This window comes from Benincasa hispida, chromosome 1 (genome assembly GCF_027475165.1).
Source record: "Benincasa hispida cultivar pf3 chromosome 1, pf3_genome.v1.1, whole genome shotgun sequence".
Taxonomy (NCBI): Eukaryota; Viridiplantae; Streptophyta; class Magnoliopsida; order Cucurbitales; family Cucurbitaceae; genus Benincasa; species Benincasa hispida.
In genome coordinates, this window is record NC_143478.1 from 29689595 (window position 1) to 29703678 (window position 14084).

The 14084-nt window shown below is 32.9% G+C and overlaps 2 protein-coding genes across 2 annotated transcripts; both read right to left on the reverse strand.

Annotated features, from left to right (window-relative positions):
- Positions 1-10682: 10682 nt before the first annotated feature.
- Positions 10683-12296, reverse strand: LOC150038371 (uncharacterized). Its single transcript, XM_090315446.1, has 4 exons — positions 11610-12296; positions 11260-11348; positions 11022-11125; positions 10683-10950 (listed from the first exon to the last, which is right to left on the reverse strand). The coding sequence occupies exons 1-4, from the start codon at positions 12048-12050 to the stop codon at positions 10835-10837; spliced, it is 750 nt and encodes a 249-aa protein (XP_090171572.1). The 5' UTR covers positions 12051-12296; the 3' UTR covers positions 10683-10834.
- A 149-nt stretch (positions 12297-12445) lies between these two features.
- On the reverse strand, positions 12446-14084 carry LOC120076483 (large ribosomal subunit protein eL36-like). Its single transcript, XM_090315448.1, has 4 exons — positions 14047-14084; positions 13686-13790; positions 12857-13056; positions 12446-12707 (listed from the first exon to the last, which is right to left on the reverse strand). The coding sequence occupies exons 2-4, from the start codon at positions 13785-13787 to the stop codon at positions 12677-12679; spliced, it is 333 nt and encodes a 110-aa protein (XP_090171574.1). The 5' UTR covers positions 13788-13790; positions 14047-14084; the 3' UTR covers positions 12446-12676.

Sequence of the window (14084 nt, forward strand, 5' to 3'; positions counted from 1 at the left end):
ATTCATTTAATTGATATATATCTAAGTCATATCACTGATATACAGATGTCAACTTCTATTAGTAGCTATCGTTAGTAGATTATATCAATGGTTGTTACTAATAACTTTCATCGAATAAAATTGGCTTTAAAATATTAACACTTAAAGCTATCAGTGGCTATCACTAACCAAATTTCATTAACAGCATTCAACATTGAAAGGTTGACATTTCAAGCTATCAATGATAGAAAGATATCATTGGCTACTAGTGATAGATTTCTAGCGGTTATCAACTTTGAAAGATTATTTCTATAAAACATTTAATGTCTATCACTAATAAACTTTTATCAGTGACTACCAACTTTGAAAGATCAACACTCAAAGTTATCAGTGCTCATCATTCATAGACATCTATCATGACCATAATTAGTAGACTTCTATAAGTGGATATCAACTTTGAAAAGAAACTATCGACTTTCAAAGATTAATACGTAAAATTATAAGTGATAAAAATCTATCAATTATGATAAGTCTATAAATGAGTATCATTAATATCTACCTAAGTCGTCATATCACCAACAACACTAATATTATCAATATCATTGATATTTACTGAGATATATCATTGATATCATCGATATATGGATATCACCCAACTTCAATCACTGGTATCACTTAGATCGTGGTTATCGGTGACAGCTTCTATCACCGATCGCATGCTATCGAAGATAATTTATGCCATTCTTTTTTATCATCAAATAACATGCTATCGTTGATAGCTTCTATCACTGATAACATATTATTAGTGATAACTTCTAGGCATCTCACTTAAACTTGTATTCTTAAATGATTAAGTTGCCAATTAGCCACGCTAAAAAAATCTAGGGTTCCTAGATGGTAAACTGATTTCTTATATGAGAACTCAAAAATCATCTTACATTCACCTACATTTTGCTTAACACATGTTAGATACAATTTCATCCAAGAATTAACAAAATCTTAATGATAGGGACTAAAATAAACAAATTTTAAAAGTTCAGGGACTAAAACGGTCATTTTTTAAACATTAGGGACCAAAATAAAACAAAATTCAAAGTTCAGTGACCAAATAGGATTTAAACCTAAATTTAATCTTAAAATAGCTTATGCATTTTTTTTAAGAAAACTTTTTAATTAATTATAAGCTATATTGTGAAGATGATGGTATATATATATATAAGGAGTAGAAAAATTATTATAAATAACAAAACTGCTAAAAAGACTCACACAAATAGTTAGTCTATCGCGGATAGATAGTGAAGTTTGTTATATTTATAAATATTTTTGTTCATTTTCCTAAAAACAACCCGACACAAATAATAATCTATTGTAGATAAACAATGAAATTTTGCTATATTTATAAGTATTTTTGTTCATTTTTCTATATTTGAAAACAATCCAAAAAGTATTTCAATTACATTTACAACCCTAAAACAACCTCAAATAATGGTGTTAAATAATTTCGCACAACAAAAACAAGAGAGTATTAAACCAAATAAAAACAAAAGGAAAAAGGGAAAATTAAACATAACAGTTCAATTCGTCTTGCGCTTATTGTACTCTTGGAAAAAAATTGTAACCTCCCTTGACAAAATAAACAACTCCATTAGAAAATTTGGAATATGGTAATATACTGGCCTATTAAAGTCCTAATTACCAAAATTTAAACTTTACCTTTAATCAAAAGTTAATATTAATCTCACAACTTCCGATATTTTGCCTAAGAACAAAATCGAACATTCAGATCCAATGTTTAGATTCATTAAAAAATTGTGTTAATGTTCAATTAGGACATTACCTAATTCTCTGCTAACTCGACTATGATAAAATTAGGGTTTTTTTAGTTTTCTTTTTTTTTTTAAAAAAAAAAAAAAAAAAAAAACTAACCAGCCACAAACCTCGATCAAAAGGGAGGATGAGAACCAATACGAGATAAAATTAAGAAAATAAGTTCACATATAGAAAAAAAGGGCAACTCAAAAATAACAACAAAAACAATAATATACACTAAGAGGGTGTTTGTTTCAAGGGCTAGAATTGGATGGTTTAGGCATCCTAAGTCCAATTCTTATTTGGGGCATGGATTTAGGAAGTTGGCTTCCTACATCACTTTTCCATGGGTTTGAATAGATGGGTTACCCCTTCCCTTATTTTATTTGTTTTTCCATATAATCTAGAAAGTACGTCAGCTAACCTCCGAACACCACTTGCAGTGACCACCACAGCCAACTCCGACCGCCTCCCTCTGATGACCGTCATCGACCAACTCCAGCTGCCATCTCCGAAAACCGCCGCCAACAACTCAAGTCGCCACCTCCTGCGACCGTCATCAGCCAACTTCGACTGCCACCTCGGCGATCACCACCGGCCAACTCTGGTCGCTACCTTGGTGACCGTCATTGACTAACCTCCAGTCGCCACTAGCCAACTCTGACCACCATCGACCTGTTGAGAATGTCTTAAAACTCACAGTTCGTAAATATGGAAAACATATTCTATTTATCAACAAAAGTATTATTGAGTTGTTCATTCAATAAAATGTCATTTATATTGCATTCTGCTATGAAAATCCAATAAACGAAGCCATGACTATAATATGAATACTTTAACTTTATGTAGAGACAAATATGGATCATGTTTTAGTATATAGCCAAAAAGGTCTATAAGTATATGGATGAGATTGGGTACCTCGTCCTTGCAACACTATTGGATGTGGTCCACTTTGTATACTGGTACAAATGATGTGATCCCAAAATCATTCATGTAAAGTGTGAGTGGGGGCATCTTATGCAAAGAATGTTTGCATAAGACTAGACTTCAAAATAGTCACTTTTCTTTATAACGACTGTTTACTATTAAAATTTATTATTTCAAATTCGATGACCTAGTATAACTTAATCTTAATCTTGAGCTAACTATGAACTCCGACTTATTCAGGATTATCCTTTAATCTGCATAGGTAAGAGTAGTTCAACAACAATGCTCAATAAGCCTCCCATTTTTGGGTAAGACTGGACAGATAACTGACTTAGTCTTGCAGGATGAAATTCACTCCTACCCAATTTAAGATTAGCAGATAAGTTGTTCCCTTAAGTACTAACTCATGATGTTGAACAAAGGGGCTCCGCCCTCTCATGGCCGAGAAGGATATGGTTTATTAGTTGGATTATGAACCGATTGTTTAATAGAGGACAAGTGGGAGATTGTTGGGGTTTGTGCCCTAAAGTCTCGTGTCCTGTAGTTTATAAACAACTTTGTACAAACACTTGTGATGTATAATATAAATGATATTTACTTCACTACTTGACTTTGCACATTTAGATGTTTTTCATTTTATCACAAACCAATAAACTTAATATCCCTGGTTATCTGTATGTAACTTAAGCATGTATGTGGTGACATACAAGTGGATCATGTCTTGAATGATAACCAAAATGGTCTGTAGTATATAGATATAGGAGGGAAACCTTATCCTGTTAACCGCTACGGATGCGGCTCGCTTTGTGGAATGGTCACAAGTGTTGTGACTTATCACAGATGGTCTGATCCTGATCATTCGTGTAAAGGACATACGAGCAAAAGCATCCTATACAAAGGGTTTGTATAAGACTTGACCACGAAGTGTTAACGTCTCGTTCTATAACACCGTTCATGACTGGGACTTCACTTCACTAGGATGACCATAGGTAACATGACCTCAATCCTGAGTGAGTTGGTAACTCCTACCATTGAGGGCAGTCCTTTGATTTGCATGGGAGCGAGTGGCCAGAACAATGACTCAAACCTACTATTTTGGGGATTCATCTGATTTGGGAGCTGGGAACTCAGCTTCACAAGATAAAGTTCACTCCTTCCCCAAAGTAGGGGTAAGTAGATAGATTGCTCTCTTAAGGGCTGATCCCAGGGCTTGAACGATGTGGCGCCACGTACCTTCTCATGGCCCAAGAGGTGTTCACACATAGTGGGACTATGTTGTATTGTTTATTAGAGGGATCAACGGTACTTAAGGAGGAAGATGTAATTATAGGGGCAAAACGGTAAATTGGCCTGTTGTAATTACGAGCATCTGTGAAGGGTCATCATACTGATGATTGGTTATATCCAATGGACATAGAAATATATCTATGGCAAGAAGAGTTCAACGGTCGGTCTTTAGTGGAATGTCTGGTAGTTAACGGATGGTGGATATCGTGACTAAAGAGTTTAGTCAGCTATTCACGTACTGTTGAAGCTTCGAGCCATAGGTCCAAAGGTCCCCTTGGTAGCTTGGATACAAGTTGAGATTCAGTTTTTGGGTCAATTTGAAATGTTCAAATTGACAAGAGAGGGTTCGGTTATATATGATATAATTAACTTTATGTATGAGATATATTAATTTGGAGGAAATTGGATATAAATATGATGTATATCTAGTAGAGAAAAATATTATAATTAATATATGATATCAATTATTTGTTATGAATATGATAAGATCATTGGACGGTTATAAAGGAAATGGGAAGGCGTCTCTTCTGTTCTAAATAACGGATGAGTGCATTATAAATAGCTGACGGTGTGCAGGAAACAAGTGCGCGAACATTGTGAAAAGATAGTGTCATCGTTTGGAAAATCAGTGTTTATACGATAGTGACTGCACGATCGCTTACATATACGATATTACTAAGCGATCGCATACCAATTACACTGTCGCGCACTATTATCTAAACAATCGTTTACCTTTTTCCTAAGCGATTGTTTAGCTCCCGATATTTACTAAACAATCGTATAGATGATCGCTTAGTTTTCCTACACGATCGTATACTTCACCGAAACGATCAAGCATCTTGTCTATGCGATAGATGACCGCATCTCCCACTTGCTTGATCGTTGTGTACGGTCTCTCTTCCTCCTTCCCTCTACCAAATCTGAACAAAGCCCACATTTTGGATTCTCATTCTAAGAATACTAAGGACTCTAAGTGGTGTTGTCTTCTCCGTTTCCTTCTGTCTGAGTGGTGATTGTTCGAGGTAGACGGTTGGGCTTTAGACTCGCTGTGAAGAAGAAATCTTCATCTGATATGATTTCTTGATCTTTTTAGCATTATGAAAAATATGTTTGAATGTATATGCGGTAATCCTGTCACAATGAATTGGAAAGATCCGCTTTCGCTCGTAGGTACTCTTGAATAAAAGTTCCTTCAGGGTCGACTTACTGATTATGGTCAAAGTGGATAGAAATATATCTATAGTGAGGAGAGTACAACTATTGAGTTATAGTGGTGTGTCTCGGTAGTTAACGAATATTGATTAATTCAATCTGAATAATTTAGCCAATTAATCTCAAATCGTTGGAACTCTTTGTAGGTCCATAAGGTTCCTAATTACTCATTAGATTAGTTAATTGAGTGAATTTGAAATGTTCAAAATCGAAATTAGGATTTTGAATTTCAAATGTTCAAATTCAATTTAGGGTTCGATTAATTATATTCAATATAATTAAAACGTTTAAATTTGTCGAAATTAAAATGTAAATTGGAGAGATTAAAATATTCAAATATTGATTTAAATATTGATTTACATTAATAGGATTCATGTATAAATTAGGTGTTTAATTAATTTAATATTTGATACTAAATTATTAACTAATTAATTTTGTTTAATTTTTATTTATTCAATTCAATTTTGTAAAATTCAATGTTTTTTTGAAATGTTGAATTAAATTTAATTTGGATGAAAATTAAATAAAACAATTTTGAAATTAAATTACAAATTGAAATTCCACTTTAGTGGTATTTTCCATTTTTTCCAATGTTTGAGTGGTTATCTTATTAATTAAATACCTAGCCCACTCAAATTAAGCTCTTTGAAATGTTAATGAGCTGAACAGTCACTCACATGCTTTACATGGTTAAATACTTCAGAATTTTGAACGGGAAAGAAGTTAATGCAAGCTGAAAGCTGAAATTCTAAAATCCTCTCCAAACTATCTTCCTTCTCAACCCAATTGACCTTAATTCAATGTTTCCACTAGACAATCTGAGTTAGAGAATAGTATAAAAGATTCTCTTAGTGGTCTACTATGCATTTGGAGGCCAAATTCGTGAAGAGGAGCAATAATTTGAAGAGTTTCATCAAAGGTAATATACTTAAGAAACCCTACTTTATATAACAGTTTAAGTGCATGTTTTAAAACTCAAATTAAATGTAAATAGAATGCTTAATGATTATGATTTCTTCCGTTGCATGTATACTTACTCAATCACAACCAACCTCTGGCAACCCTTTTTGCCCCACACTGGCAAAATTCTGACCACTGACTCCGTTAGCCACCCTTCGACTGCCGCTTCCGGTGACCGCCACCAACCGACCTTAAAAAACATTAATAAAAATACTCTCAGTATATAACAAACTAGAAAAAATTGTATATAAAAACATGTTTAAGAAAGAATTGCATTACATATATGCTTTTTTTATTTTGATGAGTTCTTATCAAAAGTGTTTAATTAAAAATGAATTTTTGAAAGATATTTTTTTTTCATCCCAAACATGTTAATAGACTGCGATTGTATAACTATATTTGTTTAGGTTATATTGTAGGATTGTATCAGCAACAACGGAAGCGCAAGGATCATCTAAGCATCCAAATTCACTAATTTTGGCAAAATATAAAGCATGCTTTTACAGAAAAAAGTGAGTTTTAAGACATACCTCTTGTAGAACTTCTTCAAAGCTCCTTCACCAGCTGCTATATTCTCCAAATCTTGTTGTAGACCACCTCAAGATCTTCCCCACTATTCTCTTGGTGCTCTAGATTGAGTTGTGGGACTCAAAACAAGCTTGAATCAAGGGAAGAAGGAAAAATGCTCACTGCAGAAAACTAGCTGAAGAAAAATGCTCACTGTAGAAAACTAGCTGAAGAACTCTTTCTTCAAACCAAAATTTCTCTCAAAATCTCTATAGATTTCATCATCATTTTTCACTCCTCACTATATTACAAATCAACATGCAAAGGAGTGAGTTACATGAGTTGCAGCTCATGCTTAGAGAAGATAAAGTCAAAGCAAATGTTTCATGTGTAAGCAACTACAAAGATGGATAATGGAAAATCTCCTTTTTCCATTTTAGTGTTTTGTTGTTGTTGTTGTTGTTGTTGTTTCCAATTTTATCATAGAATCAAAATTTGATTTTAAAAAATCTATTTTGATTTTAAAAAAAGAAAAATTAATTAATTTCATAAATTAATTATTAAATAAAACTTAATTAATTTAATATCAAATATTAAATTAATTTTAACACATATCCATCTTTATATATTTAAACCATATTTAAATATATATATAAATTCTCCCATTTCGTTTAATTCTTAAATTAAACACATAACTATATCTCATATGATTACTAATTCCCTCAATTCTAATTTGAGCGATTCAAAATTAACTTATCACACTATTCTAAAGCTAGTCCGTTACAAGCTAGTAGGGGGACCTCGTGGACCTACAGATCATAGGCTCCAACGATCCGAGATTAATTGGCTAAACTCATTAGACTAAGTTAATCACCATTCGTTAACTAATGGGTTACTCCACTAAAGCCCATAGTTGCACTCCTTCACTGTAGATATATTATGTCCACATGATTTAACTATAATCAGCAAGTCGACCCTTCACAGGTTGTTCTAATAACGGCTGGGTCTAATATATGTTTTACCCTTGAGATTTCGTCTTATTCCTCAAGTCCCTACTGATCCTCTAATGAACAATTGGTTTGTGATCCAATCACTAAATCAAACTCTCTCAGTCCAGTGAGAGGGTGTGGCCCCTTGTTCAAGACCTGAATTCAGTACTTGAGAAAACAACCTTTCTCCTATCCCTAAATCGGGTAAGCATGAACTCCGTCTTGCACCCTATGTCCCCAGCTATCTATTTGGTCTTACCCCTGAAATGGGAGTCTTATTGAGCCGGCGTTGTTGAGTCAACCCTCAACTATGCAAATCTAAGGGCAATCTCGAATAAACAGGAGTTCATAGTTAGTTCAGGATTAAGATCGAGTTACCTAGGTCATCTAAGTGAATAGTTAGTCTTAAATAGTAAACACCGTTATAAAGTAAGAGTGACTTATTTCTTGTTTCTGATCTTATGCAAATTAATTGCTAAACTCATAGTTACTTCATCGCATTGCTTGGCACGCATCATTGCTAAACGATCGTGTAGTACCATCGTATAGTAAATTGAACGTACTGTTTAGTTCCTACGCCAAAGCTAAACGATCGCTTAATGCTATCGTATAGCAAATTGAACGCATCGTTTAGCTACCGTAGGTACACGATCGTCTAGCGTTTAACATCACAACAACCAGAGCCCATTACTATACGATCGTCTAGCTTTTCTTCACAGCACCCATTGTTATATTATTAGGTTTTTACTCCGATAAATATTAATGGGCTTTTCCTCCAATAAATGTTAATGGGTTTTCTTTCATAACGTTATTGGGCTTCATTAGGTAAGCAGTAGCAAATGGAGCCGAGAGAATAGTTAAAGCCCAAATTGGGGGGGGGGGGGGATCGGGGAACAATATCTTTAACTTTAAAACCCTAAATATAACCCCCAAAAGATGCCAAATATACCAAATACTTATTTTTAATACGAAGGGTAGGGTGATAGTGATAATTGATAAATTGATAATTTAGGGATTGGTTGCACCAAAAAAAAAAAAAAAAACCAGGCCTCAAATAATAAAAAAATGTTGCACAATATAAATACATTAGAAATATGGCACAAAATTAGGAATTTATTAGATAGAAAAGGTGCTTTTGAATTTTTTTTTTTTTAAAAAAAGATAGAAATTTTGGACCAATCACAAATCGCCACGTCATTTACTAAATTAATGACAGAGTTCCAAAATTGTCAAAGAGTTGACATGTATCTTAAATTGAAATTAAGGACAAATTCAGGTGTTGACCCAGTTACGCCCAAATATGGGCCTAAAACGCCAAAATAGGCCTAAGCCCAGTTTTGGGCATAAAGGCCACGCTCAAGTCTAATTAATTAGGCTAAAAGCTGCCCAAGTCCAATTAAATTAGGTCCAAGGATCAGGTCCATGGGCCAATCAACCCATGCCCATTAAACCCATCAAGGACCTCTATAAAATAAATATAAATACAAAGTTCATTTCACTTTTTTAATATAAAAGCTGACCACAGGAGTCCATCAAAGACTCTCACTCTTGAAGCTGACTCTTACACAAATACTTTCCAAGAAAGTATAAACATCAAACCCGATCAACAAACCCAAAGGTCGGAAGATCAACCAGCTTAAAGATGATAGTTTATTTTGAAAGCATCAAAATAGTATGTATTAGAGATTGTACTCACTTTCTATAAAATTAATATAAATACAAAGTTCATTTCCCTTTTTAAATAATCTTTTTTATTAATATGCTATGTACCATATCAAAATGTCCTCTCTTTTATTTAGTTTTATTTTTTTTATTTTGTAAGGGAAGCATGAGTGCATCCTTGTCATTATTTTTCTTTTTTTATATATATATATACTTTTTATAATAATTTAATGTTTTTTTTAATAAACAATTTTATTCAAAGTTTTCGTAATGTAATTTTTAAATAAAATAAATCTTTTATGATAGTTTAATGTTATTTTTGAAAAACAATTTGACTTGCATGTTCTTGTAAAATATTTTTAAATAAAATAGATTAACTACGTTTGCTTCAAATATTATTGTTTTTAAATATTTTTAACGAGTTATTTTATATAATATTTAAAACAAAATGCATTTTTTAATGAATAAAATGTATATTCTTGAAAATCTTAGACAAATTTATTCATGCAATTCAATTTTCAGTAAGCATGACTAGAAATAAATAATTTCTATGATTGCACACGCAAACATTATCCAAGTTACTAAAGTTACTATTAGTGGTGAGTAGATAATTACTCAATATGTGGGTAATTACCTAAGTTAGTATTGACTATATATATACTTGTGATAAGAAAGTTCTTGTGTGCTCTCTCTAATTCTGTGTGTGAATTGAATAATTTACAATATTAATATTGAAATATATGAATTTAAAGAATTTCGGATATTTATCATTGAATCATCAAATAAGTGTTCATTTATTTAAAATATGTATCTTGGTTGATTTAATTATCCTATTAAAAATCATGGGTGATAATCTCTTTTATATTTGAGTTTAAATGATGCTAACAATTGAAATAAAATTGTAAATAAAATTGATTATTATAAAAAAAATAGATTACAAAAAGAAACTTGTAAATAAAATTGTTTAATAAAATAACATTTTATTATTATAAAAAGTTTAACTATTTTATTTGAAAAAGACATTACAATTTATTTTCAAAAATTCATTACAAAAACTTTGAAATAAAATTGTTTATAAAAATAACATTAAATTATTATTATTAAAAATAAAAGTGAGAGGGGATGCACTCCACCACGATCCAATACACAATTCTAAAAAATTAAAAGAGGGGACCATGCTGACACCATGAAGAACAAACTAACAAAAGATTATTATTTTTTAAAAAATCAAATCAACATTACATTTACATGAATTTTAACATTTTTTAAAAAATCACATGTTCACGCACTCTTTTGAAGGTAGACAGAAACATTTGTTTATATCTTTAAAAGCAGCACACATGGTAAACATTGAGAAACCATGAAAAACTGGATAATTTCCTTTTAAATGTAAATTATATCAGGTAACTGGCATATAATAATCAATAACTGGAAAATACATAATGTTGGCGATGGAAATTAAAAGAATGTAAAACAAAACAAAGGATAAAAAGGAAATAACCCTAAATGATGAATAACCTTTCGGGAGAGAAAAGTAAAGGACCCTGATCTTCGTCCAATGAAGAAGATATATCATGTCTTGAAAGCTTGCTTGAAATCAGTCCAGCTTCTGCTAAACCTGGAAAATAAAGACGAATTAGAAGATGTAATAGAAAAGCCAATATCCTAAGAGTCAAATATCCCACTGACCTTGAATAGATGCAAAATCAGGGTCTTGGGGTGTAATATCATCAAAAGCAAGCTCGGTAACATTCTCTATATACATTGCTGGGTATACTTTAGACGTTGTGTTCCTAGGGATTAAAACAATTCCATTGTTTCATTGGTTTATATTCAGGTAAAATCATAACTAAAAGAGTTTACCATTTCAATACCCTAAAGTCCAAATACTTCAGGGAACTATAGCAGCAACGAAAATTAGAGTTACCTTGAAAGAGCACTGCTTGCAGACACCAGCCAACGAGCATATTCCCGACGAGTACATAGATCACTAGGCCCGACATCAGCCTCAATCACCTGAATAATTTACAATCTTTAAAATTAATTGGTTCCGTTTATTTCTAACCAGTCTACATCATGATTCAAAAAACCAAAGAAATTTGGTCCAGTATCTTAAGTATCTAAACCCATAAGTGTATATTAGCCAGAAGGAAGCAACACGCTTTCTCAAGTCATATAATTATTATTAAGACAGTAGGCAGAGTAGGATATACTAAGATCAATAGAACAAAATAAATATTCTGATGCAAGTGCATCTGGAGAGACATCACATAGTACCTTTAAAACTTGCAGTGCTGCCAGTGCCTGCCCCTGAACCTGATCCACTACTGCAGGAACTAGGACCTTGCCAGGAAGTGTTTTAACAGCTGCAGAAACCACAGGAGCAGGAACACCTGCAGAAGAAAATAAAATCTCTTGTAGTTCCGGTTTGGCAGCAGTACCATTCATGACACTTTCATGATTTTTCTCTTGATCATCTGCCGATGGATAATCTGTGACAGAGACTAATGCTGCTTCAGATAATCCCCGTTCTATTCGCTGTTCTATGGTTGATGCAGTACACTCGGATAAGAACTGTTCAGAAATTTCTTGCAATGAAGAATCTGTAATTTCATTTACAGGACCAAGTGTCTTATCCTGGTTGCCAGAATTATAGTTTGATGAACTATCATCATACATTGGTAACTTCTTAGAACTGAAATCATAGAGGACCAACATTCAAGGTTTAATGAGAAAACCCACCCAATTTCATGGGATTAAAAATCCATCAAGACCGACATTCAAGTTGAAAAAAATATTTTTCCAAACAAATATCTCCAAATCTTCAACCAAACATGGGTATACAAACCCATACCCATTCCAACCTTCCATACCATCAACCCAAACGAGCCAGATTTCTATTAGGGTCTATAGCTGATAACCTCATCTATCCCCGCCCCTATTAAAGAAGATTAAAATTTTACTATATTATAGAAATAATTTTCCTTATTTTTCTATTTTTGAAAATTTTCCTAAATATAAATTAATTAAAAAAAATCCTAAAATTCAAAGAACTTACTATCAAAAGAAACAATTAATATTTTTTTGCTTTCAAATAAAACATTCTCAGAGGCTAAATTAAATGATGCATTATATTCTTGCTAATTGGCAATCATACCAAAAGAGATACAAATGGCCGCAAGGTGCAATTAAAAAAACGACTTGAAGAAATTTAAATATAAGTTCTAATAACATCACAGTTCATCTAACATAATGTTCAAAAATCCACTCAATTTCCTTCTGGATAAGAAAAATATTAATCTAGAGCATGTCCTTATACATTATGGGAATTAACCACACAAGTTTCATTTCTTCTTCTCGCCACCTCCACCAGCTCTGTATCAAAAAGATATTCAAAGAAAAAAGTTTTAGTATATGGAAAAAAACGTAATTAAATTATGTATTATCGCTGATAGCACGTCAGAAGTGAATTAAGGATAAAATTCAATCATACTGAGGAAAAATTGAAAGCCATCTGAAAATACCTCATCTTGCGGAGAACACTGGACATCTCTTCTCTCTTCTTCTTTGCTCGCTTGTGAGTTCCCAACTTTCTCTTAGCCACTTTTAGTGCTCTCTTATCCTTTCCAACTTTAAGAAGCTCGGTGATTCTCTTCTCATATGGGGCAAAGCCAGCAACTTCCCGAATCAAATTCCTCACAAACAGAACTCTTTTGCTACTTTTCTATGGTAACAATCAGAATTCAAGCAAACATTAATCTTTTTGTGTCAATTACTTCCATCCACCAACAGCTAATATAACTCTGAAAGAAACCAATAGTCCAGAACAAAAGAAGTTCCAATTTGTTTTATATGCAAAATGGTAATATGCATATGGTCAAGACCCTCACAAAGCAGACTCCTTTGCTAGTATTCAACATTATCAATCTAACTGAGCACATGCAGACAATAAATAAAAACTTATAAAAGGTAGAGTTAAAATATCATTGAAGGAAACTGATAGCAAACCAAACAGTCAAACACAGTCCACATCCGACTTTCAATTCACTTAATGTGAGGAACAAACATTCAAATGTACGATCAAGATCTATCTCCTTGCTTTAGAGCTTTTGTAGAGTATTAAGTTAAGTTCATATAACATAGAAAAATTATTAAAAATATCTTATCAAATTGGCCCTACCAAGGGTATTTATGCCCCAGGAAAACCCTGGTTTCATCCACCACTAAAATCCCAAGAAAGAAAAGAGACGAACGGAATCAACTCAATAAAAATTTTAACAAGGAAATAGTTTGGAGAATGTCTATGATTACCCAATGTACACCCTAGATTAACGAAATACAAAATCAACTTACTCCTTTACGATCTGAGGGGCGCGGAGCCAATGCCTTCTTCGTAACTACGTGTCCTTTGTTAAGCCCCACGAAGAGACCAGTATTCGGCTGCTTCGGAGCCATTGCCTATTCAAAAAGTGGATACATTTATACGATGAACACAAATTACAGCGAACCAGGGCTCAAATATGGTAAAGAGTACCAAAAACTTGACTGACTTTTCACCGGAGAAAAGAAAAATGCTGGGAATTACTCGTTTGATCCAGGGAAATAATAGTACAAAACTAGCATTAAGATTTCGACTATAGAAAATTGAATAATGATAAATTTGATTTTAGCGATCTGGTAAAGACAGAGAAGGGGAAGGGAAGAGTCGACGTACCTTCTACGACGGGAGGCGGGGAAGTTCTAGGTTACGGC